This window comes from Mirounga angustirostris, unplaced genomic scaffold (assembly GCF_029215605.1).
Source record: "Mirounga angustirostris isolate CCGP_5_RB_7025 unplaced genomic scaffold, mMirAng1.0.hap1 SCAF_8, whole genome shotgun sequence".
Lineage (NCBI taxonomy): Eukaryota > Metazoa > Chordata > Mammalia > Carnivora > Phocidae > Mirounga > Mirounga angustirostris.
Genome location: NW_026991716.1, coordinates 135,967,330 through 135,994,034, shown reverse-complemented (window position 1 = coordinate 135,994,034; position 26,705 = coordinate 135,967,330). Strand labels below are relative to the sequence as shown.

Below are 26,705 nucleotides of genomic sequence, written 5' to 3'. Positions count from 1 at the left end.
GTAATCTTAAAAAAGAAATTTATCCGGAATGAAACCTTTTTGCAAAGCTTCTGAGACGTTTCATTTTTCTTAAGTTGAAACTGTAGACCCAACGTCATTACGAGTAGTGTTAAAATGTAAGACCAGCGCAAGGAAAGGATAGCAAATATGTACTGTGCTTTATACATTTTAGGGTGCTTTCCCATGTAACATCTCATCTGTTAATATAACTGTGTCCACACTGTGTCTTGTGGGTACTGCTAATGCCTGTGTGCTACAAGATGACGGAGACAGATGTGGGACAGGAGAGCGAGAGGGGCCCATGCTCCCCCTCCAACCCTTCTTCAGTCACGTAGCTGATATTCATATTTATAATATTCATAATTGTCCCCAGTTTTGCATTTCTAAACGGTGGGACTCTGTGGCACCCTCTCAGAGTCAGGGGTTCTGGTGGCTTAGTCCAGTTATCCTGGGGACAAGTCCTGGCTGCCCTACTTTGCAATATAGAAGAAAAGCCAGACTCAGAAGGGCCGAAGGGATATTTGATGCTGAGAAGTCCTCTGTAGGGTTTTCCAAAATTCTCATAGCATGCTGTCACTCTGCACAGATGTTCAGCCCCCTCAAGTATCTGCATCTCCAGCTGCTTATGTGATTGGCATTCTAGGACATGTGCTTGGGATTCCACAGTCCCTTCATCCCTTTGGTTCAAGGTTTGATGATCTGGTGCAAACATTCAGGTTTGGGAAGGTACAGTTGGGTGTAGGTAACCCAATCATTCCTGGTGAGCACAAGGCACTGAGGGCATGTTTGGATGATACTCATCCCAAGCTCCTTTACTTTTCGCAGATACTTTCGCCTTGACTGAGCTCTTGCTATCTTTCCAAATGCCCGCTAGGCATTTCTACCTACCTGTCTCATGGACACCTCACCTTTAGTGGGTCCAAAGCTACATTCATTATGCTTCCCTGTTTGCTCTCCTCACCACCAGCCTCATCTTAGCAAATGGTGCCCTCAAGGCATCTAGTTGCCCAAGGTAGAGAACGCATCCCTTTCTGCCCTTGTACGCATTCCTCACGTCCAGCTGGCCAACAGGATTGTCCACTGTATTCCTGCTGTCTTTTCTAGGCTTCTGCCCCGTCTCTGAAGGTCATTGCAGTGCATATGCCCTTATCAGCTCTTTCGTGAACCACCGTAAAACCTTCCTGGGGTGCCCCATCAGTGCGTGCTCCACATGGTTGCTAGAAGGACCACCCAAAGCAAATAAGATCACATGAGCCCTTTGCTTGTACCCCCTGTGTGGTTCCTGATGCTGGGACCTCCCTCTCTTCATTGGGTGCAGCCTCGATGTGACACAGAACTGATGCATTTCCAGACTGAGCTCCTTGGGTGCTGGGGGGTCCCTCCCCCAGTCATTCACCTTTTCTTCCCTTTCAACTAGAGCAGATAGACTTCTATCGGTTTTATATATTGAGTTTCCCCATTTTCTCTATTCATGTTCCACTTTCTAAAATGGCCCACTGCTCACAACCACACACACACACACACACACACACACACTTACAACCAGCTAGTCAGTGTTCCCTGTAATTATTCCAAGCAGTCCCAAGTTAAGATCCCAGTATGCGTGGTATCCCGCTGTTGTAAAGTGACAGCCTGGTGTTGCCCCGTTGAAAGGACACTGGATTCTCAGGAGAGAGGACCTGCAACCTTAATCCTAAAGGCCGATTTAGCAATGTCCCTTAGGCAGGTTTGTGGGTCCCAGCAGCTGGATATACTGTAAAAGGTTCTTTCCAGTTCTAATATTAAAATCACATGGCTAAATACAAATGTCAAGAATTGAAGTCAATTGCGTCCATCCTACACAAAATTAGAAGTCCTGGTCGGCTTCAGCAGTAGAAACTATAAATAATTTATAAGAACTGGATCTCTTATAGACCCAGGTTAGGCCCAGAATGAACCGGTGTCTCTAAAGCACTCAGACTACAAAGTGCTACATAAATACTCCCCCTCCCACCAGAATCAGACAGCACGGACGTCTCAGACGCTAAATATAGTGGGTTGTCTTCTTACTGGTTACTGTTGTTTATAAAAAACATGCCAGCACTTCACTGAGTCACTCTGGTCTAGCCAGTGGATCATTAATTACTTTTTTAATCCAAGGCACTCAAAAAAACAGGCCAAACGTTCTATCTAATGGTCAGGATTGCCTACATAATTTGTGGGGCCCACTGCAAAATGAAACCATAGGGCATCTTATAGAAAATTTCATAAGAGGGGCGCCTGGGTGGCTCAGTTGGTTAAGCATCTGACTCTTGATTTTGGCTCAGGTCACGATCTCAGGGTTGTGAGATCAAGCCCCGAGCCGAGCCCTGGGTCACTTAAGATTCTCTCTCCCTCTCCTTCTGCCCCTCCCCGCCCCCCACTGGCACATGCGCAGGCTCGCTCTCTCGATCTCTCTCAATCTCTCTTAGAAAGAACGCATAAGAATTTCAAGACAGCGAAAGCAGAGCATTAAACTGACCTTGGATCCTGCACAGCCATGAAGTCAGACCTGCTGTATTCCTGCTGTCTGCCTGCCTGCTGTCCTGCCACAGGTTTATGGTCTGGGAAAGTGATTTTCTAACTGAAAGATCAATGGCTAGAAATTCCACCAGATTGTCTGAAAGGATTTACAAAGGGCATCTAAGAGCAAAGTAAAGCAGGGATGCAGTGATGAACTGTTAAACTTGCAGTAGGCTAACATCCCATCCCACATGGAGAGCCTAGGGGCAAGTGGAAAACTCCTCCTGGCTGACAAGCTGGAGCTACGGACGTCAGTTCCAGTGGCCAGGCCCCGGGAGGCTCGTGCTGCTGGCCCGGGCCTGGTGGAAGGTGTGACCGAGGATAGTATGACAGGAGTGAGGTTAATGAGGGAAGAAGGACGACAGGGAGGACTTGGGAGGAAGCAAAGGCTAAAACCCCACCCTCTTGGCTACTGTTTCCCACCAATATCAGAAACTCAGGTTTTGATCTCTAGGGCAGTGGTTCTTATCCCTTTTTATTCCCAAATGCTTTGAAAATCTGATGAAAACTGTGGCCACCCCCCCCCCCCCCAATGCACGCATACACAGCAGTTTTCATACAACTTCCCCAAGCCTGTTCTTAGACCCCGGGGTTAAGAATGGCTGATCTATGATTTTCTTGGCTGAAAATGAAGTAACTCATTTCAAACAACAAATTTTCAAGTTGAGTTGTTCTAAGAAGGCAGGCAGGCAGGTGCCTACCTACTAATGGGTCTGCTAAATGTGTTGTACTCGGGTCCTGAAGAACCATGCCCTAAAACCCCAAGCCGGCTGGAGGCTGGCTCTCTGCTCACCCTGCATAACTGTCCACGGCCGCCGCGCACTCACAGAGAGAGGGAGCAGCTTTACTTACCGGGAGAGCCTATGTTTTATTCAGGGTTTTCCAAACCAAGGGCTGTGATTAAGTAGTGGGTCACGAAATTAATTTAGTTGGCCGTGACCAGCATTCAAATTTTAAAAAAGGAAGAAAAATAGCCTAGAAAATATCAAGGCATCTCATGTAATCAAGTTACTGTTTCATGAAACATTATCTGAGCATTTGCATACATTGAGTGCCGTGTATATGCATTTCTTACTGTGAATTGTGGGGACGAAAAAAGTTTGAAAGCAACTACTGCTTTCCTCAGATTTGTAGCGGGCACATGCCAGGCCCTCAAATACTTGCCCAGTGAATAAATATATGTAGATATCATATCTGCAAGAGGCCGAAATACATTTTCAATCATGCCATTTCCATCCTCCCAGGGCTATATCAGGGTTATCTGTTTCTGATCAAACTTCTGTTTTCTAATTTTTTATCCTTTCTCTCGGAGTCTGAAGATGTTCATTTCTACTTCTAGAACTCTGAGAGTTTGAGGGTGGGGCGGGAAGTTTTATTTAGTGTAGATTGTAGGAAGGAAACTTTTTTGTTCCAGTTGAGAGCACTAACCTAGTCATAGAACCAAAAAAGCAATATACTTTTTTTAAGAGAGAAAGGTAAAATGGAGAGATGAAGGTAGATACAGCCAGAGGAATGTTTAATTGCTTTTTTTTGTTTTTCTTTCCTTGCCTCCTTTCCTTTGCTCCCTCCATCAACAAATATTAACTGAGCAGCTGCATGCCAGGCAAGGGGCCAGTTGCTGGGAATACGGAACAAGAAAAATAGACACCGCCTGCCTTCTTGGAGTGCACACTCCAAATTCCAAATAAGCCTTCGTTGTATCATATCAGGACGGCCGGGGCGCGTGAAGGCAGAGTTCAGAAAGCCGTGGGAGGCTTCCCAGGTCCCTCCCTGAAAGGTGGGTTGGAGTTCACAGAGGGGACTGTGGCTTATTCCAAGAATGGAGAAAAGGACAGGGGGCCACGCTGGAGAGGTGGGCAGGGCGCACATCTTGCCGACCAGGTTAAGGATGTTGGCCTCCTTCCTAGTAACCACCTGCAGGAAGGCACTTTTAAGAAGGGTCAGGTGATCACATTCTGTTTGGAGTCACAGAGGGTGGATCGGATGGGGAGAAGAGATGGATGGCGGAGGCCACCAGGAGACCCCCGGTCAAGGTGAGAGGTGATGGCAGCTTGCCGCTGGCCCTGGCAGAACAAAGCGGGTGACAGGGGTGGAGCTGGGACCCACCCAGTAAGACAGAGAAGCATGGCGGAGGAGGAAGGAGTCAAAGTGACTCTTAGGTGTTTGCTACTCGAAGTGTGACCCACAAACAGTTTGGCTCTCAGCAAGGTGGGGGTCACAGGAAAAGATGATGTGGGATGTCTCTGAGCCGAGGTCTGAGCTAGAGCCATCAACTTGAGGGAAAGACAGCCTTCAGGAAGACAAAGGGAGCCGACTCAGAGCCGAGCACACACTCCCCAGGGACAAAGCCAGGAACCACACACACATCAAGGGAGACAGCGAGTCAAAAAGATACACGTGGTGGTGGAGGTGGGGGAGGACAGTGAGACCAACAGAAACAGACTTCCATGAGGTAATTGCTTGTGGCTTCCCTGGGTGTCGAAAAAATGTATTTTTAAGCGGAGTTGCAGTTTGACAATTATAGGTGGAAATGAGGCGAGCACTTCTTGGCCAGATAAAAATAAAACCCATGGCCAGAGACCGCTCTCCTCTGGCTTAGGTCCAGTCTACCTTTGCCTCAGAAGGAGGTCTTCGAGCAGCGCACACAGACACTGGGCTGGAGTCCCATGGCGCCCACCCGGGATAGGCGGAGAAAGGGCCCCAGGGCCCCAGAAATTCTGTCATTGAAACATTCCTGTTGCTGGGAGATGCGCCTTCCAAACGATCTCATCAGACACACGGTCTCTCTTTTTTGAAAACCATTTTTAAATAAATGTGCGGAATAAAAAAGACACATTTAAAAATGATTTTAAATGCGTTATTGTCAATTATCAGAGTCCTCTAACAAAGCATTTTTTCTCAAGTGCTGATATAAACTACTCCCACTCTCATGTGAGGGTATCTGACCCAATCATCCAGAAAGTCGCACAGGGTGAGGCCCTTGCAGGGTTCTGTTTCCTATTGTGGTTTTTTTTCATTCCATGGTTATAAATTGGAATTCTGATTATGAATTGGCTGCCCAAGTAGCTTGGCCACAGGCAGAGAAAGGGGTGGTTTTGCATGGTGGGAGAACTCTGGCCCCTGGGACAGGAAGTCACAGTCATTTGCTGAAAACGAACACAGTGGCATCCTGGCTTTGCTCATTCAGTGTGGGAGCTTGGCTAACAATGTCACAAAGGGATGGCTCTGTCCCCACCCCACCCCCCCTACACTGGCAGAACCCGGACCTCACTCCTGTGAAGTGCAGGCTCTGAGACCAAGGCTGCTCACCTCACCCGCCTTGTCTCATTTTGGGTGTGAGCCCTCCCGCCATCCCAGCCTCAACTGCGGTGACTCACGAGAACGAGATGTGTGACCTCACTCAGACTTGGTGGGCCGGGCAGGTTACTTGATTATTCCCACTCTTGGGTCCAGATGGTCTCAGATCGACCCAGTTCAGCTGTCTGCGGACAATGGGTTGTAAGGGGGCTGGGGCCTCTCCTTGGGCAGCAGTGATGCCACCAAAGGACGCCTTTGGGAATCTGAAGCCCCCTGCCCCACAGGGATGAGAATGACGAGGACTCACCCTACAAAGTCATGGGCAAAATTTCTAAAAAGGTATGTTAGGATGTTGTTTCCCACTTTTCTCTCGAAGAAACTGCTGATGAATTTTAGCCAGAAAGTCAAGGACAGGTTGGACACTGGTCCAGCCGGGATCCACCTCTGAGGGCCCCTTGCTTGCCCCTGACACCCCAAGGCAAGGCTCCCACTCCTCCTGTCCTCGCTCACATGCTTGCCCACAGTCCCACTTTTGCCCACGGACAGTCCCTTGTCACCTGTGGGCTCTCTTGAAGGACTGGCTTCTTCGTCATTCTCTATCCTGTGGCTCTAGCACTGGGGACAGACCCTGTTTGTGGCGGGACTGGAAATGGACTCCTCGTTAGTGGCAACTCAGGACAACAACTCACCCTGCTCACCACGAAGCTCAGCACTCTTCTTGGTGTCACTGTGTAAACTGTAAGGAGCTGGACTAAGGAGGGGCGTGAGCGTGCTGGCAGTGGGGCCACCTGCTGGGTGAAGGGAGCAGAGTTACTGTGGGGTCTGCCCTCTGGCTGGCATCCTTGGCAGCTCCTGGGGTGGCATGTCCTGTCCTAGGACTGCCTGCTCTCGGCCCCCTGCAGGCTTCTGACCCCAGCGCCGCTGAGGCCCCCCCATTCACCACCCTCCCTTCCCCCATGTTTGCCTTTTTTGCTCCCTCTTCTTTATTTCTCTTCCTATGATTTTCTAGCACTTCCCCACCCTCTTTCCTTTCTTCCCTCTCTGTGTCTGACTTCACAGACACCAACCAACCACTCCCAGCTGGACATGATAGCCCTGGCTCTCTGCAGCTGGTCCCATTGTTTCTGGGTCCTCATGTTTAAATGGCTATGGATCGAGTTTCGAACCAAGAGCCAGAGGCTTCCAGGCAGTCAAACTGAGTTATGTACTGTACAGACTCAGGTCAGCATGCCGTGATTCAATTAAAATATGTGAACTCCATTTTTCTTTAAAAGCATTAATGTTTAACATGGGGAAATAATCATACTTTCAAGAGATAAAGGGCTCAAACACTCATTCTCCTTTGCCCCAACGCCATGAGTTCAATGAAGCACGGAGTCCTGCTGGCTCTTCCCCTGAAATATTTCTGGAATCCATGCATGTTGTCTTTCCATCTCCATGGTCACTTCCCTAGCCTGGGCCAAGGGAACCTGCCCCCCAGCCTGGGGCAGCAGTCCCCCCACCCATCTCCTTGGCTGTCTTGCCACCATCCATTCACTGCTGGTAATGGACAGAGGCACTTTCTGAAACACAGAGTTGATAAGGTCACTGTGTTGTCTCCTGCTCTTGGGGTAAGATGGAGACTCCTCCCCAGGTTTGGAAGGTGCGTGCTTACCTCCTGCCTCTCATTTAAACCCTCTCTGCCTGGACTCTCCACGTCAGCCTCTTCCTCGGGTCCCTCCTTTTGCCTGACAACCCGTGCTCATCCTGTGCTTCTCAGACTGGATGCTCCTTCCTCTGGGTTAGGAATCACTCCTGCGTGTTCCCACATGACCCTGTACTTTCCCATTATTCATCTGCCTCCCTGTTCCATGGGTGTGTGTGTACGTTCCTCGGGGGACACCTGTAAGCTCCTTGCAGGCAGGAAGGACCCTGTTAACCACATTCACCATGGTCTCCCCAGTGCCTGTCTCACACAGGGCCTGACGATAGACAGTCAGTAGATATTCCTTCAACAGCTGAAAGAAGTGTTTACACAGTCACGCGTACAGCCCTAAAGGATCATGAGCCTACAAGTCCACTGCTTCCCTGAGCACAGGATTTTAATAATCCCAGGCACACACACTGGCGACTTTCTATCCTATAGCAAAGATTCAGTGTGATCAAAGATGGAAAAAATGCAGGTTTTTTGTTCAGCTAATTGGACTGAAAAACCTATGAATCAGTTACCAATAAGCAATGGTTTTTCAGGCACAAACCACTTGTAGAAAACTGGTTACTTTTATCATGTGATAAACGGCATACCACTCTATTACGATATTGTTGTGATTTAACTCCTAAGAGTCAAGAATATGCTCTGTAATACCACCTTATTTTTGCCCACTTTCAGTGGAAAGGTATGGGATACAGACCATTATATAACGCATGTGGGGCTGGGAAATGATCTTTGCTTCAAATTTAAGACAATGCCAGGTTATCCTTTGTGGGGAGGTTTTAATTTCTTTAACAACACTAAGGGTTGTTTTCTTCCCAGTATTTCTCAGCAGTATAAAGGGATCAAGACAAGAACAATGGGAAGGAAGGGATTCTCAACAACTTTTAAGTAACTTTCAAGATGGATTCTATCTACCCAAGAGCACAGAGAGGCGGCGAAGACGAGGCTCACACAGCAAATCCTACCTCTGAACCGGCCCGCCCACCTCACAGGAAGCTGTCTCTGTGCTGCACACCTGCATTTGTTTTGAGAGAGAAAGAGGAAGAAAAAGAGGAAGGAAGAAGAACAAGCCCAGTGTCATTTGTTTTCTTAAAAAAAAAAAAAAAGCTTTTAAAAATGGCATTCTTGGACGCCTGGGTGGCTCAGTCAGTTAAGCATCTGCCTTCGGCTCAGGTCATGATCTCAGGGTCCTGGGATCCAGCCCCACATTGGGCTCCCTGCACAGTGGAGAGCCTGATTTTCCCTCTGCCCCTCCTCCCTGCTGTGCGTGTGCCATCTCATATAAATAAATAAAACCTTTAAAAAAAAAAAACCCAAACCAAAAAACAAAGGGCATTCTTGAAAAAAATGTTACTGTTATTACTTGAAAAAAAAAATCAACACAATCCATCTGGTGGGTGGTGGAGTGGGGAGAATATGTTACCTGTCATCCTCAGAAGTCTATTTTCTAACAAGTGAAGAGTCTAAACAAGATTTAACCAAGGGTTCTTAACTTCTTATGTGTGCTGTGAACCCTGTCAGTTGCCTCATGGAGCTTACAGACACCCCCCTTCTCCGTGTGCTTTTAAATTCATAAAATACATGAGAGGACAAAAGAAACCAATACTAAGTATTATTTTCAAAAGAATTTAGAGTTGTGACATAATAAAATGCATGTTTATTTGTTAACATGCCAGATAACAGAAGCTATAGTTTATCGGCCGCCGTGATTGTGGAGCAGCGACAAATGGAAATGTTAGTCTGAGCATCTGCCACCGCGAGGGCATCAGAAAACGTCTGTGGTCTCTTGTGGTGACTAGCACTACTCGTGTGGTTTGTGGCCCGGATTCATGATTGAAGGAAATATTAAATTTCCTTGAGAGGTTCATGAGAATAAAGATGTGATTGTTTTTCCCATCCAAGCTCACAGATCCTGAATTCCATCCACGATGCCCAGATCAGGAATGAAGCAAACTCTAGAAGCAAGGTGCTTGGTCCCTGGTCAGGCCCTGTCCTTGGAGGGAGCCAGGCCCGTGGAATAAGCTGCACTTGGGCAGCAGGGGACCACAACCCTGGTCTGCCCATCCTCACAGCAACTGAGCTCCGACCCTGAGCCCGTCGGGGCCTTGCTGTATCCAGGCCGTCGGGGTGGATCACTGAACTCTCTCCCATGTGGGGCTCACAGCTTCCACTCAAGTTGCTGGTACCTTCTGATTCAAGTAAGCAGCTCACCTCATTAAACCCTCCCCTTGGATCTTAACGGACCTGAGCCCTGAGAAGGCCCCATCCAAGTACAAGAAGTCTGTGGTATGTCAATTCAGGGGGTAATATAACCACACAGTACAGTTTCGGGAGGGTACTATAACCGTCATATGCACACACGAGAGATTTTTAATAATTTAAAGTTCTTACACATGTCCCTCATCTTGTTAACCTTTCAATAATCCCGGGACAATAACTAGCATGCTGAATTTACTTAAGACTGTGCATGGGTCCAGCGAAGTCATGGTAGACACCCTCTCTACTCATCCTGGAGCCTTCAGAAGCTCTTAGAGGCTGGTGAACAAGGGTGACTCATCTTCCTACTCTCCCTGCACGCCGCAGCCCTGCCCGGAGCCCAGGCCCAGAGCCGCACTCAGTGTTGGATGAGTGGCATGTTTCTACCAGGCTGGGATAGAGGTTACCGTCTTTCCTCCCATGTTAAAATCTTACCGTCCGCCTACCGCTCTCACCTTCCGGCTCAGCTGAGTTTCTCCCTGCGCTGCATCTGTGCATTAAAGCTTTCCCATAGGGCTTGGGAGAATGCCTTCTCGTTCAGGCTACTTGAGTCTTGCTGTGTGACCGTTTGCAAGTTCCTGCCCTCTCTGAACCAGAGTTCTCTATCCAGTGGGGATGATGCTCTCCACCCCGACTAATGCACAGCCTGGTTGTGAGCAACAGATGAGAGACCATATGGAACCACCTCCTAAAGTAAAAAGCCCTACATAAATACATGATGTTATCATAAAAACCCAAGAACTATTTTAGTATACATTGTTTCTGTGTATTCATTTCCCTTCCTTAATAAAAAATATAAAATCTCATGTTTATAGACACATTAGTAATTTTTTTTGCATTACTAATTTTTATTTATTTTATTTTTTAAAAGATTTATTTATTTATTTTTAGAGAGTGAGAGCATGCATGCAATCAGGGGGCAGGGCAGAGGGAGAGGGAGACAAGCAGACTCCCCACTGAGCAGGGAGCCAGATGTGGGCTCCATCCCACGACCTTGAGATCATGACCTGAGCTGAAATCAAGAGTCGTCTGCTTAACCAACTGAGCACCGAGGCGCCCCACATTACTAATTTTTAAATAAGTGATTCTTCTTCCCCTTTTCCCAACTTAATCTTTCCATGTCAATTAGTCTTTTATTTAAAACACTTTTCAACGTTTTGAAAATAAAATAAAACTTAACGTATTCTAACAAACCAAATTATTTTCATAGCTTTTTCTTTTTAATGTACAAACCTGTACTAAGCTTTCAAAACAAGAGCGCACAGGTTATTGGTCACTATCCAAGTGTTCAGCCTTTAACAGCTCAGTCCTGTCCGACTGCTACTGACAGTGGGTGGAATTTTGTGAAACATTAATTGTTTAACACCCAACAGCAAGCAGCTGGATCAGCTGATGGCCTCAGATATGTTGGAAGAAGAAACTTCATGGCTGGTGATGTACTTTGCCTCCCTAACTCCCAAATCCATTGCTGGAGGACAATTTCAATTTTGGGCAGCTAAAGAAAACAACAGACTGTTGGACTATAAGACACTATATTGTAAAAAGATGAATAGACACACAGCCTTAGAAACTGACTGGTCTTCAGTCTTCGAGTCTCCCTGCAGGTGACGGATTGGATAATTTCAGCAAATACTCACTTTCCTCCCTCTTGAGTGGAGTATCCTTCCCTGGCCCACTGACAGATCATGGTCATGGTCAGAGGGTCATCTGCCTTTTTGGCCAATGGAGGCTTAGCGCATGTGCTGTAAGCAGAGGCCTTAAGAGCCACTGCTGGCTTTGGTGCCCATCATGCGGCCAGTGACCCCACCGTCAGGAGAACATGCCCCTGCTAGCTGCAGTCCCGTCAGCCCGGGTCCTCAGAATCAGATCAGAGGAGAAGACTCACCCTCATCAATGCCCAGAGCCAAGCCCCGCCAGTTCCCAGAGCTGCCCCACAGGCACACGAGAAAGAGAAGTGCTATTTGTTAAAAGCCATGGAGATTTTGGAGGGTGTTTGTCATATAGCATCCCTGGACAGTAGCTAACTAATACATCTCATCGACTCACTTTACACTATATGAGATTTGTCCTCCTAAGGCCAGATTTTGATCGTCTCCATTTCCTGTTCCAGCATTACGTGCTAATGGCTGAGTCTGGTCCCTCCTTCTTGGACAGCATCTGGGGCCTCAGGGAGGCTGCCATCTGATTTTTCCAGACTTTCCTCCCATCTCATCCCTTTGGGAGAATTCATCTGAAATGACCATCCTAAGGTCAGACTAGATATCCTGAGTGTTGCGAATTTGTCAAATACTCTTTATGGTATTAGTGAACTTTCATATGTAGGCAGAAAACTTCTCAAGGGCAGGAGGCCTGTCTTGTACTTCTTTGTGCTCTCCTTCCACGTAACAAACAATCTGTTGCTGGAGGCCAGTTCCAATTCTAGGCCACTCAAGTCAACAGTGGATTATTATGAATACATACTTTTGGGTTCGCTGTAAATGCTTACGTTACTTCTACCCCTGTTGGCAAACTGTGTCAACACCCTCCTCAGACACCCAGAGAAAAGATGGCCCTAAGGGGAGCTGGAGGAGAAATACAGCCTTATTGATGAGTTTTCAACACTTCCAGTGCATGGCTTCTAGCAGGCTCCAAAGATGGCAGCTACTTATTAATATTAACATTTCAAGGTGGCAAATCACCTTAGCAGTTCCTCTTCCAGAAGTGGCTGCCCCCTGTAGGAAGCCTCACGGCTGGCCTGCTCTCTGTGAGAGATGAGCAGTTCCTGAGGCTTCCACATGGCCTGACCTCCAGGCTGGAACCCTGTCTGTTCCCCTGGCTCTCAGCCTTGACTGCGACTAAGAATCCCCTGGGAACTGTTCTAAAATGCAGACTCCCGGGCCACGTAGTCCATCTTAAAGCGTTTATATGTACTTACATGTACTTATACCTATAACAAATAGGTTATGAAGTAGATTCTTCTGCAAGATGAAAGACTTTGAGGAGTTTCATTTTATTTTGGTTATTGCCTCAAAAGCACCTCTAGACCCTCAATGTTAATGTTTTTTTGGAAGAAACTCCTGGAAGCAGAATGCGGAGGACCTCATCGTGGGGAGAGCACGTTGAGGAAGAGATTGCCAGGGAAGAGCCTGGCTACTCGGCTGGAACAAGAGGGTGGCTCCTATGCTGTGAAGGCTCCACGGAGGATGGTGCAGAACCAAGAAAAGAGCTGAGGCCAGCCGGGGACCCCGGAGAAGGGGAGCAGGTGTGATGTACGGGCTATGAGAGCTGGCAGGAACAGACAGAGCAGACAGTGTGGAGGCAACCAGGAATGGTTTTCATTTGACGCAAGAGGAGGTAACAAGACTTCCAGGAAAGAATGTCTTCTTACTGTCAAGTAAGTCAAGAAGGTTACTTGGAATTCTGTCATCTGTCATGTGAGCTAATAGCACTGAATCACTGTTAATGAGTGACTTAATTAAAACCCCCCTCTCTTTCTGAAAAAGGACTTGAGCTGTTTATAAGCAAACCAGGAATAAGTTAGCACCAAAAATACACATCCCCCCCGCCCCCCGGTCTAATGTACATTGCTCAGAGGTGGGTAAATTTGGCTCTGAACTTCTGATATGACTAAAACCTTTTATGAACACATGGCAGTTTTCTGCACAGTTGTGAACTGAATTCCGCTCTCTCCCCAGTCCTTCAACGTGTGAGTTACATCACAATGATGGGAACAGTCCCTGACGGGCTCTTCATTTCGCAAGCCCCCTTAAGCCCTCGGGCCACTACAAGAGACGAGCCGTGAAAACAAAAACCTCCAAGTTCGTTTTCAGCTAAAAGATCTCATGACTGTGTGCATTCACTTGGAATCAGAGGTAGGCGCACAATTTTCAGAGGCATGCAGGAACTTTCCAGAACTGTTCATGAAGGGGAGAAGGTGAAAGCAGGACTGGTGGCTTGGATCCAAAAGCATTAAGGCGATTGTATGATAGAGTTTGAAATTTGGTTACAGGACCTGTGGCTTCAATCAAAAAGGATAAAACTCTGGACACCGAGAAAAAACTGACAGGCAAACAGGAAGGGGCTAGATGTCCTAAGGAGCAGAAGAGCCCAGCCCGTGTGTCACTGCAGAAAGCCCAGAGGCAGCCCCCACAGGAGACGTAGAGTAAATAGCTCCCCCAAATCTCAGGAGATTGGCCTTCTGGACTGCTTTCAAGCATCCCCGCAAGTCTCTGAGCCTCCGTCCTCCTGTCTGGTCTGCCTGCTGTGTCGACCCACTGGGTCTCCTGCCCTCCTGCAATGCAGTAACCCCTACTTATGCTGTCTGACTCAGCATAGGGACCCCCGCACTGTGAAGTCTGGGCTCCCAAAAACCCCTCCCCATGGCACTTGCCATACTCCACTGTGTTGGTGATCTCCGCCTTCCTCACCAGATGGTAAGACCCTTCTGAACAAGGACTGTGCATTCTGATGATCACTTTAGAGATTTGGAAAATTTAGAAATGACAATGAAAAAATCACTCACACACATATGTACACGTGTAGGGGGGGCCCCAAGTCATTTTCTGCACCTGGTTTGTGGGTCAGGAACACGCTTCAGACCTCATGATATCTAATAGTACAGGGCTCCTTGCATTGCTCTTTTCCCACAATGTTATTGGTTATTATGGCTGGCTTATTCTTTTGATTGAACTGTGCAATTATTTGATCTTGTCCCCTGCCTCAAATTGGTTAAATTTATAAGGCAGTTTGTGGAGAGAATGTATCTTGATTTCTATTGTGATTCCTAAGTGATATATGACCACGTACTTTAATGTATTGATTTGGTAACTAATAATCCTACTGAATTTAAAAAACTAGTTCTAATGTTTGTTGATACTAGTTCTAATGTTATTAGTGGTTTTCTTGTCGTCTACAAGGAACAGATAATTTTGCCTGCTCCTTTTTGATAGTTCATATTTATTTGATCTCATCTTACTGCATTAGTTAGAAAAAGATGGAAAATGTCAAATGCTAGCAATGATAGTGAACATCCTAATCTGTTTCTAACGTTAATTAAATACCTCCAGTGTTTCGCCATAAAGAAGATGTTAGCTTTTCTCATCTTTACAATCATGTTAAAGGAAATTCGTTTTTTATTAGTTTTTTTATAACTGCCTAGCAATCTGTACATTTAAACAACATCTCCCTTGCCCCCCACCCCCCCATTTTACTCTGTTTTTATGAGTATGGCTTTTCTAGATTCTACATATAAGTGGTATCATACACAATTTGTCTTTCTCTGACTTATTTCACTTAGCATAATGTCCTTGAGATACATCCATGTTGATGCAAATGACAGGATTTCCTTCTTTCTCGTGGAGGAATAATATTCCATTGTATGTCTATACCACCATCTCTAGCCATTCATCCGTTTCCATTTCTTGGCTATTGTGATTAATGCTGCAATGAACATGGGACTGCAGATATCTCTTCAGAATGCAGTAGCTTTAAGCAACACAATTTTAGTGTCTTGAAATTTTAGTGGGTCAGGAGCTTGGCTCAGGGTCTCCCAAGGCTAAGATCAAGGTAAAGGTGGGGGGTGCAGGTGCCATTGGGCTTGGGTCCTCTTCCTTCCAAGCCTAGTGCAGTTGACAGGATTCATTTCTTTCTCAGCTTTCCCACATGGCCCCCTCAATCTTCAAGCCAACCATGCAGGATGAATCCTTCTCCTACTTGGAATCTCTGTTGTTTGCTCTGTTGTTTGCTCTGAAGGGCTCTTGTGATTACACTGGGCCCACCTGGATCATTACTTGACATCAGTTAATTAGTAACCTTATTGGCATCTGAAAAACCTCTTTGTCATGTGAGGTGACCTAACTATGGGAGTAATACCATGGTATGGAGATCATGGGGCCCAAATTCTGCCTACCAGACCTTCCAATCTTGGTTTACCAAGTTTTAGAGTTAGAAATGGGTGCCAGATTTTATTAAATCTCTTTCTATTATTTATCATGATCATATACCTTTTGGCCTTTGACCTACTGATATAGTAAGAGACTTATTAACATTTTAAAAATTGCATTCCTGGGATATACCTTTCTATGTCAGAATGACAAATTCTCTTATTATCTTATTATGCTGCTAGATTAAATTTGCTATGTTATCATGTTGACTTTTATATACATTTATTAATGAGAGTCTTTTGTTTCATGTTGTTTTTATCAGATTTTAGTGTTAGGTTTATGCTATCTTGGTGAAATGAACTGAAAAGCTGTCCAAGCTGCTCTAAGATCTGAAACACTATTCAGAGCACTGGAAGTAAGATTGTTTGGTTCTGGCATCTTTCTTGGTTGATTCTTCAGTAAATTACTCAGTTTTTCATTATAAGTAGTCTATTAAGTTTCCACTCATTCTTTGACTCACTTCTCATAAAATCATGTTTCACTGAGATTTTCAAAGCAATCAGAGTAGAGTTATATAATATGCAAACTAATGTAATTATTTTCTAATAACTAAAAAAATCACCTATCTTTGTCTTATTTGAATCTGTTATTTCTACGTTCTTGTTATTTTCTCTTTCAGTCTTACTAGATGTTTATCTTTACGTTGTTTATTTTCCAAAGAATTAGAGGTGGTATCATATTTATTCTTCTGTTTTCTAGGTCATTAATCATTTTCTTCCTGTTTTTCTTAAGTTTATTTTGCTATTCTATCTTCTTGAGATGGATGCTATGTTCATTTATTTGTTTCTAAATTCAGTTTTGTTTTTTGTACTAGATTTTAAAAAACTCTTTATTTTATTGGCCATTCACCATCTAAGTAAACTTCCTGTTTTGGGGAGAATCCCAAAATAGGTGGGAGGCAGGACCCCACCCTCCCACCCCCGTTATAGAAGCTGAAAGTGGGTAGTTTCCTCTCCCACCTTGCTAGCTTCTTGGGTGTGGAAGTGAAACAGGCCCAGGTGCTCCCACCTAGATGTCTGAACCCAGAGTCCTTGCAGATGAACAGAGTCACAGTTTTAAGCTGATAGCAGCAGCAGAATTAGAACTCAGTGGTGGTGCAACAAACATTTGCTTGCGGTGCTTGTGCCTATTGCAGTTGTGACCGTTTGCACTCAGTCACTCAGCCTTCCCTGGCTTTTCCTGGTTTCTGAGCCTGGTTCTCAGGCTTCTCCTTCATTTCTATGAGCTACCTGACAGCTTTCTAAATAATTCCTTTTCTGCTTAGGTCAACTATTTTGTGTGTTTAAAATTTAGAATGCTAACAAGCATAGATTTTCTTTTGCATGTTTCTTACTGTCATTTTCAATCTATTCCACAACTGATTTTGAGGTTTGTGTCTGAAGTTTAAAAAGTTTTTTAAAAATATCACAATTGGTCAGGTTTGTATATTTATCTCTTTGTGATTGATTTCTAGTTTTACTGTTGTGCCATCAGATATGGTCTGTGCAATATCTGTTTTTAGAAAGCTAGGAATTTTTTGTGGCCTAGTAGGATTGATTTTTGTAAATATTCCACACACAGTTAAAAAAAAAAGGTAAGTATATACTTTGTAGAAAAAAGTTCAGCATATATGTATTAATTATATATTAGTATTCTTTATTTCCTTACTTGTATTTTACTTACTTGAACCATCAAAATTAGAAGTATGCAATTGTTTCTCATTAGCATTGTTTATACCAAATTATCCTTGCCTTCTCTAATAATTTTTACTTTATGTATTTTGATGCAATGTTATTTGGTGCATATATGTTGATGACTCAATTGTTAATTGTACTCTTTACCAGTGTAAAATTACTCTCTTTGCCTTATGCAACATAATAAATATAATGATTTCTATCCTGAATTCTCCTTGAACTGTTCTTAGTAATGATCTTCAAGGACTTTTATTCTGATGTATCTAGCTACTAGCACAGGGTCTGACACATAGGTGATTATTACATGTGACTGAAAAGGAAAGATATTTGAAACTGGGGGGAGGGTACAGTAAAGCCCTGTTTGTTTTGGTTCTTGCGAGGATACAAATGCAAGCTCTCCCCACTCCCCTCAAATGATACACTTTCTTATGGGAAATTAATAGCCCTCTCACCATACTTAATAGTTAAAAAGACATTCCAGAATGCAACTCCACACCAGAAGGCACCTGCAATTCCAAATCTCAGATATTCTAAATCTCTTAATATTGAGCACAACCGTGAAGCAGTAACTCTAATGAGTGAGCTCTAATGTACACAGAGTGTACACAACAGACAAAATATCAGCAGTTGAGCTCAGAAAACCACATCATAGAGGAAGGAGCTGGATCAATGGGAGGAAGACACTGTGGGGTGGGGTGAGAAGGGGAGTGTGTAGTACTCCCAGGAGAGAAAGAGCACAGCAAAAAAGGCAGGGGAATGAGAAAGGGAGTTTATAAGGATTTTTAAAGATGGTGGTACAGCTCTTCCAAAAACAAGAGTCACTGAACACCAAGTCCCTGTATAGGGCCTCTGGAAGTTCTTTGTGCCACCTACACCAGAACTAATAGACAAGGACAGAACAAAATGGGACCAGGGCACCCCCTGTGTGAGGAAAGAGGCTGGCAGTGATGAGCGTTCCTCAGGGGCCAACACAGTCTGAGGGCTTCACATGCCCTTTTCTTTGTCCTCACAGCACTTCTGGATATGGCACTGCATATGCAGAGGGTCTTCCTTGCCCACGCAGAGCAGCAGGTCTGGGACCCAGGGGGCTCCTGTCTCCAAAGGCCACCTCTGGGCCTCAGGGTAAGCTGCATTCTGCCTGGTCAGAGCTAGACAAACTCACGGTAGAGCAGGCTTACAAATGCTCGCATGCGCCATCTCATTGTTGAACAAACTCAACTTAGTCCACAGTGTGTGATTAAACTACTTTCAAGTAAGTCCCTTTTAATTACAGGTTTAGACTGTATTCAGAATACCCAATTCCAGTGAAAGCTGCTGGCTATTGTGACAGGAGACCAGAGACCACCAAAGGACAGACTTCCCTGAAATGTGGAGCAGACTTGGGGCTCTGGGATTAACAGTGAGTTTGAGAGGACCTCCCAAGCACGCAATTACTTTCCAGCACCTTCAGTTAGTCTCACTTTAATAATGATCTGAGAGATCCTGAGGATCAGAGAGAGCAGAAGGGGCTCCAAGGCCCCAGATGTTGGTCATTTAAAAATACTGTATAACTTCAAAGATTGCCTGGATTAACAAATAAGCCAAAATACTCGGTTCCATATGTGCAGAAACAATTGATGGCAATAGAGAAAAAGGACAAGAGAGAAGACAGAGAAAGGTTCTGAGAGAGAGACAGAAACAGAGGTAAGCAGAGACAAAACCAGAGGGGTGGGGAGGATATATTCACTTCTAGCACTGCAGGTCATCTAAAGCAAACCAGATTACAGGAAAACAAGGTGATTCCTACCACGCTGTGAAGATGAACCTTGTTCTTTGCAGTTATTTGGGAGTGTTATGGCAGCATTTCCGTGGTTACCCATGATAACACTGATGGGAAGCATTCACTGAGGCCCCAGTGTGCATCAGGTCTATATGGGGTCCTTGTCGGACATTATCTCACTTAATCCTTAAAAGAAACCTATGAGGTAGTACTATGGTTATCCCATTTTACAGATGTGGTAACAGTTGGGGATAGTCAGATAACCTACCCAGGTATGAATACCATCTAATGACAGGACCTGGGTCCAGTCCTGGGTCTTGTGCATTACAGCCATACTGCCAACCACTAGGCTCTGCTAACCCATTCTATATTTGCACCAGAGTCTGCTCTCCATGAAAGCTTTTCCCTCAGTCCTCAACTAAAAATACAGAGCCCCTACCAGTTTGCTCTTGTTTCAAACTTACTTAACAAAGAGAAATACTCTTCTGGACTACCTGGGAAACTGCATTTTTCCTCTCTCCTCTCCCAGTGTAAAGCAACATTTAGTTGTGTACATAGGAAGAACCAACCCAAACCCATTCATTACAAGGGAAGGCAAGTCGTATGTGCTAACTCTGGCTTTCAGCACATCATTGTATGTTTCCCCTGGCTACAAAAAGTAGAATTCCTTCAATAAAAACTTTCTATCTAAAAATAAAATCATGGCAAACTCTGCAATTACACTTCTGAGTTGGAGACGTTTGCTTTCCACTCTATTTTCCCTGAATGCGGAAGAAGGTCCAATTTGCTGGTCTGCTAATGGGTTGCGCCAAAGGCCCATTTGTAGCATAATGAACTGGAAAACCAAAGCTATGTAGGTTTGAATCACTGTGTGGTTGTTCCAGGAGTGCTGTGAGTAGTTTTATTTTAAATCAGCTGGATGCTACTTATCTCACCTGTCATTTGTACAGTGGGGCCCTAATCAAGGTTTGCCACACTCCAGCCCCAGGATCAGCAGACGCTGCTTAGAGGCAGATGTTGGCAATGTGCTCTGTGGCCAGTTTTCCTCCTCATGAGTGCACTCCCAAACTTTCCCCTTTCTTTGTCTCTCCCTTTGCTGTTCTGCATCTCCCAATTATAGGACACCACCATGCTTATTTGGGGAGTGCTGGACTGCCACTGTGACTTGGATTTATCAGAAAGGTTGCAGAAGGGTTCCTAGACACTATAGACTGGTGGCTCTTATTTTCTCAGCCGGTAGTTTCCAAAGACATCGTAGTATCGTAAACAGTTATACTCGAGGAGAGGTACACAATTAACTGGGGTTGATATATAATTTTGGTTAGGGGATTTTACATCTAATTCATCAGGGTTCTTTAAGGGACATGTATGTGCACCTCCAGGTATTGGAGGGAATGAATAAGATGATTATATGAGCTTTTAGAAAGTGTTTTACAATAATCAGAAGAGAATTTTAAAACACAATGAGCTGGGAAGTATGTTTTATCATGATTAGGAGTCTAGCCTAGAGAAAATAAACAGAAGATTGAGACCAGTTGATATAAATGAACAGTCAGATATCTAGAAATGGGTAAACATTTTTATAAATAATAAAGAGAAGGAGGTGCCCAGTAAACTCTTTGGGTTTGTAGATACCAACTCCCTCCCTATAAATGCCTACTAGAGTAAGTCACTAGACCTCCAGGAGAAGGCATGCAAAGTAACAGAAGAGTTTTTGTGAAAAGTGTAAGTTACATCATATAATATTCCATCATTATTATCAAAATTACGACCCAAGCAAGGGTCTTGAGAATCCCTACAGGTTATTCCCTGAAGATATTTAAGCCACTGCAATGCTTTGACTTAAAAGCATCCTCAAGATGGCCACTGGGGCTGAAGTCACCAGGAAGCCTATCAGAAATCTAACAAAGGCTGTCATGTGATCTTCTAGAAATCCTGGTCTGCCCCCACATAGAGAACAAGGTGTGGTTTTGATCCTCACACCCACAGAGGGCTACAGTAGATCAAGAAATTATCCAGAGAAAGCCAATCAAAAATCAAGGGAGCAGAAGTAATAACAAATAGCAACAACTATTACAGATACAACAATAATATTTGCTCTACACCAGGCACTATTCCAAGGCACTATTCCTGGTATTGATCCATTTAATCCCTCAACTGTCCCATAAAGTAGTTACTGTTATCAACCCCATTATACAGATGAGAAAACTGAGGCATAGAGAGTTTAAGTAGCTTGTCTGAGTCACGATGCTAGTATTTGCACCCAGGCCTTCTGGTACCGGATTCCCGGCTCTTGACTCAGGCTAGTTGCAAAATGGTAAAAGACTGAACGAAATTCCATGCTCTTCTTGGGGGCAAGGTTAAAAGTAATTTATCTAAGTTAATAAAACCAAGACAAGCCCTGATGGGGAAAACAGGGACTTTCTACCAAATTGTAGGTTTTTAAAGTCAGGATGAAGTAACTTTCAGACAAATAAAAGGAAAACAGTTTTGCACAGCAGAAGCGCATTATAACATTTTATTTTCCTCAAGAATTGAGCCTACAAATTCTAATAGACTCAGAAAGAGTGTTGGCCATCGATGATGTGTTACTAAGGGAAACAAGGTTGGGTCTGAGCTAAAAGAGGATTCCCGGGCTTAATGCCCAGAATTATCCGTGGTCATTTCTATTAGAGGCAGGCTATGGGACTGGAGAAATGTGGGTCTTTCCCAGTGGGCAGAGCCTTTGTGTAACCCACCCTTGCTGTGACTTGGGTCTTCTACCATCTCTTTGCCAACTTCATCTCTAAGAAGCTTCAGACCAGGAAAGAAGATGGTCTGTGGGTGTGACTAGCAGCTCTCAAGTCTGAAGTGACAGGAAGTGCTTGCCAAGTAATTCCAAGGGGCTGAGACCCATGTCAGCTGCAAAAATCCTGGCTGGGCCAATGGTGGCCTAACAGTAGAGTCACGCCTTACGGAGGACCTCTGTCCTGGAGAAAGCAAGTGGACCCAGAGGGAAGGTCTTGGTGGCCTTTGGGAAGAGCAACAATCCTAACTGTAGGCCCGGAAATCTTTCAGCCTCTGCCTCTTTTCCCCTCCGTGGGCTTCAGGGGGCCTCCAACTCCCCCACTAAGTGCCTGTCTGAGCAGTTGGGAGAACTGGACAAAGCACATCCGGCTACATTTGGGCAACGGGGGGACCTCGGGGTAACATGGTTTTATTTCTAGCGCCTGCTGATGTGACAGCTCCAGGCAACAAAGAATCCCCTCCGGTGTGTGCGCTCCGGGAGGAGAAGGCCTGGGAGCAGAGGTGCCGGAAGACGGAAAAAGCAAAAACAGATCTGGTAACACTAGGCTTGGTGAGTGGGATCCGTGGCAGGAGGCACTTGAAATATTAACTAGGATTGAATTGCTCAGTTCCGGAGGATGAGAGAGATACACGTGCTGACTGTTTAGCACAGTCCCCTCCGAGGCCATCAGCCCCCCATCAGCTACAGACATTCCTCGGCCCACGTGAGAGGTGGACCAGAGGCAATTTCGGCGGCTACTCACCTACGCAGTTATCGCAAAGGCTACAGTGAGAGGCACGAGGGGGCCGGAAAATCTTGCAGGTGAAACAGTACTTAAGTTTCACAGTCTGGCCATTGATGATGACTTCTTTGGTTCTGGGAGGTGGGCGGTACCCCCCTGAACTGGTGCCGTTTGCGATATCTGTGGAGAAAAGAAGAAAAAGAGCACACGCCCTTAACAGTCGCTTGTCCTCTGCAGGCTCTCGCACCTAGGAGAGAGGCCCCGAGTCTGCATTTCTAAGGGCAGTGGCCACACTTGGCCTTGGGACACGTACGCCTTTCTGGGAGGCACCTGACGCAGAGGGCCTGCTGTCCCACTGCCTTCCCGCTCCTTGCCAGGACTGGAGATGCCCGGACTATGTCGTGCAGGTGGGGGTGGCCAGATGACTGAGCTCTGGCCAATGGGGTTCGAGCACACATGGCCGGGCCCAGCCAATGGGTACCTCCCCGTGTCCCGCCCACTGTCTCCCCTCCAGGCAGGGGCACCTTGGAACCACAAACTGGGGACCCTGGATGGCTGTGTGGAGTAGAGCTGCCTCTCTGACCCCTTCACCCTCCATACTGTTACGTGGACACCAAATTCCCAGTGTTAAATTGCTGAAGGCCCGGGATTTATTTGTTACAGCAGCTAGTGTTGCCCTAATTAATACAGAGGGTGATACTGATACCAAGATCTATCTCCCACCTTGTACATTGGCTTCCTCAAAAATACTGGTATTGGATGGAGGGAATATAAATTATATATATATTCAAAAATACGTGCATAAATATACATTTAAATATATATTTAAAGGTATATTATATATACCCCAAAATATGTTTAAATGTATATTTTAAAAATAATTTCCATATTTTGTTTATTGTCTGACCAGCATCTTTCATTATCTTTTAGAACCGGTTTTTTAAATGTTGAAGAAAATACAAATATGTATATTTTTTAAAGTTTCATTTTATCTTACAATCTGGTTCTTGTCTCTGAGTTCACATTAGAATCACCCAGGGAGCTTTTAAAGTTCCCCTAATGCATGGGCCCAGCCCCAGACCCATTAAATCAGAATTGCCCCCAGGGTGATTCTAATGTGCTGCAGGGTTGAGAACCCCTGCTCTACAGGAAGATAAAACATGGGAGTTTTATTCTCATCTAGACCTCTCCCAGCCCTGTGAGGCCTGCCAGAAAGAATTCGGGGCAGCTAGCTGTGCAGCCAAGAGCAGGAGGCCACAGGGGATGAATAGCAAGAATATCTAAGGGCTTCAGCAGAGACTCTGCAGCCAATAGACAGGCAGGGCCGACCCTAGGGGCTGGAGGAAATCTTGGGAAACTTCATGGTGTTCTTGAAACAGAGTCAGTAGCATTAAAGGTAGCTGTCCCTTTTAATTCATACACACTGAAAGTACACACAATCAGACAGCAACAGTTGCAACATTTGGTAAATTTGCCAAGGGGTAGCAGTGAGTCCAATCACCCACTGAGGCCCCCACAAACAGCCTGAGCAGGAGTTATGGGAAGAGCTTCCGAAACTACTGATCTTTCTGTCCTGCCCTCAGAGAGTCTGATTTCATCGGCGGGGTACCTTCTGCCATCAGCGTGGTAAAAACTCCCCGGGGATGGTGGTATCTGCAGAGCTGCACCCTCTGCCCGCCCCCCTGCACGGACAGAATCCACCATGCACGCGTCATGATATCAGGGGCCCCTCACCCTTCACCCCAATCTTCTTTAAGAGGAGGACAGAGGCTTGAAAACCTGCCGCAGCCCTTTGGCCTAAGTGTTGGTATTTGTGAAAATACCAACCCCAGTGGTAGGGCAAGCATTTTGAGCGGTTACCAGCCATTTTCTATTCATGGAAAATGAAAGTTCTCCAAGCGGGTTATGGAAGGACAAAACAGAGAGTTCGGGAACACCTGAGGGAGAGAAGGTGGTGGGAGGGCAGGGAAACGGGAAGACTAAGGAGCAGCCCTCTGCTTTACCCCTTGGCTGAGGACAACCCTTCTACTTAGGATAATTAAACAGCTGTGGAGCCATCCCAAGAAGCCTGGGTGGCCTTGCCAAGCAGGATACCCTCTCTTGGCATGTGTCCCACCGGCCTGGCCCCCCAGTGGCTGCCCTATCAGACATCTCAATGGCTTCTGTAATAAGGAGAAAGCAAAGAGATGACATGGCTGTGTACTTCCCTAAGCATCCAGGTAAAAATAACCTGCTTTGAATACATCAAAGATAAGGTCAGCTCTCCAGAGACCGTGCCAACTGGGTGCCCCTGAGGCCTCAATTAATCATGACTCGGTGCCTCACTGGCCTTATGTCAGCCTGAAATCTACTGTATCAGTTCAGCTCTTGCAAACGTGGGCAGAAACCTAGAAAGCCAGATACAGGTTTAAAAGTAATAATTCAATCAATAAAATTTATGTTAATTTAGTCAGAAAAGTTTAAAAACTGAATTGTCAAGGACAGTGTTTTAAAAAGCGGGGATGGGGCGCCTGGGTGGCTCAGCTGGTTAAGCGACTGCCTTCGGCTCAGGTCGTGATCCTGGAGTCCCGGGATCGAGTCCCGCATCGGGCTCCCTGCTTGGCGGGGAGTCTGCTTCTCCCTCTGACCCTCCTCCCTCTCGTGCTCTCTGTCTCTCATTCTCTCTCAAATAAATAAATAAAATCTTTAAAAATAAAAATAAAAAAAAATAAAAAATAAAAAGCGGGGATGATGCACTCATCCACACTAGAACTACTAAAAAAGCCTGGTCTGAGTAGCAGTGACTTGGAAAAGGATCTGCTTGAACTTCTTAAGACAAAATAGTGATCCTGTAGTTCCAAAGCACATTTTGGAAAGATTAAAACTTTGATACAACGTGAACTGAAGGCTAGAATTCAACAGACATGGTCAACTGAAGCTTAAGACTTAAGCTAAACCCCTGGGTGGCTCAGTCAGTTGAGCGACTGCCTTCGGCTCAGGTCGTGATCCTAGGGTCCTGGGATGGAGCCCCATGTTGGGCTCTGTGCTCAGCAGGGAGCCTGCTTCTCCCTCTCCCTCTGCCTGCCTGTCTGCCTACATGTGATCTCTCTCTCTCTCTAATAAATAAATAAAATCTTAAAAAAAAAAAAGACTTAAGCTAAACCCCAAAACTCTTTGACTAAATATCTGGAGAGCTGTGCCATCATTAACTGACTGAAGGTCCACAGAACTAGAAAAAAAAAAAAAGTCGATTGACATTTAGGACATATGGTTGACCCTTAAACAATGTTGGGGTTGGGGGGCCGACAGTTGCACAGTTGAAAATCCACAGTTGAAAATTCAAGTATAACTTTCGACTCCCCCAAAACTGAATTACTGATAGCCTACTGTTGACCAGAAACCTTACCAATAACATAAAGTTGATGAAGGTGTATTTTGTATATTTTACACATTATGTACTGTGTTCTTATAATCAAGGAAGCTAGAAAAAAGAAAATGTTATTAAGAAAATCATGAAGAGAAAGATCATTTACAATACTCTTCTGTATTTATCGGGAAAAAAACCCCAACACACGTGTAAGTGGGTCCATGCAGTACAAACCCACGTTGTTTGCGGGTCCGCTATATTGACTCTAAGCAAAATACCATGCCGGGGGCTGTGGAGGACCCACACATGAACAAACACAGACGTGGAGCAGAGGGGCCAGCAAGGGGTGCTGCTGGGCTGTCTGACGAGCAGAGGCTCCTGGCCGCTCTGGCCACGCCAGTCCCTCAGAGCCAGCTTGCCTGATGCCAGTCTCACAACCACGCCAGGGCCTCCCATGGGGCACACACGGTCTTCCACGCACCTGACTTGCTCTTGCCATTCAGTCTTGCAGAGCCCGTGCCAACAGCATCGTGGCCTCCTTGCGCCCCTTGAATAGGCGATGCTGTTCCCTATTTCCAGGCACGATACCTTCTCCCCTTGGGCCTCCCTTCCTGCTGTCTGCGTAGATACCCGTCATCCTTAAAGGACCGGCTTGAACTTCTCTTGGTAAGCTGAGCTGTTTCCTCCTTTGGACTTCTACTGTGCAGTTC

The 26,705-nt window shown here is 45.5% G+C and overlaps 1 protein-coding gene across 7 annotated transcripts in view; it reads right to left on the bottom strand.

The window, feature by feature from the left end:
* The window catches only part of ZDHHC14 (zinc finger DHHC-type palmitoyltransferase 14), a 275,451-nt gene that overhangs the window by 57,853 nt on the left and 190,893 nt on the right, over positions 1 to 26,705 (bottom strand). For 4 of the 7 annotated variants that reach the window (XR_010413820.1, XM_064598281.1, XM_064598279.1 and 1 more), the window contains exons 3-4: positions 22,671 to 22,829; positions 6,528 to 6,626 (exon numbers count right to left, since the gene is read on the bottom strand). The exons of 1 other annotated variant lie outside the window; for it this stretch is intronic. Coding sequence is in view for 5 of the 6 variants with exons in the window: in XM_064598281.1 (XP_064454351.1) it covers positions 6,528 to 6,626; positions 22,671 to 22,829 (258 nt within the window). In the remaining variant the exon portion in view is untranslated. The remainder of the gene's footprint in view (positions 1 to 6,527; positions 6,627 to 22,670; positions 22,830 to 26,705) is intronic. 2 more of the 7 variants (XM_045865805.3, XM_045865806.3) reach the window with 1 other exon arrangement.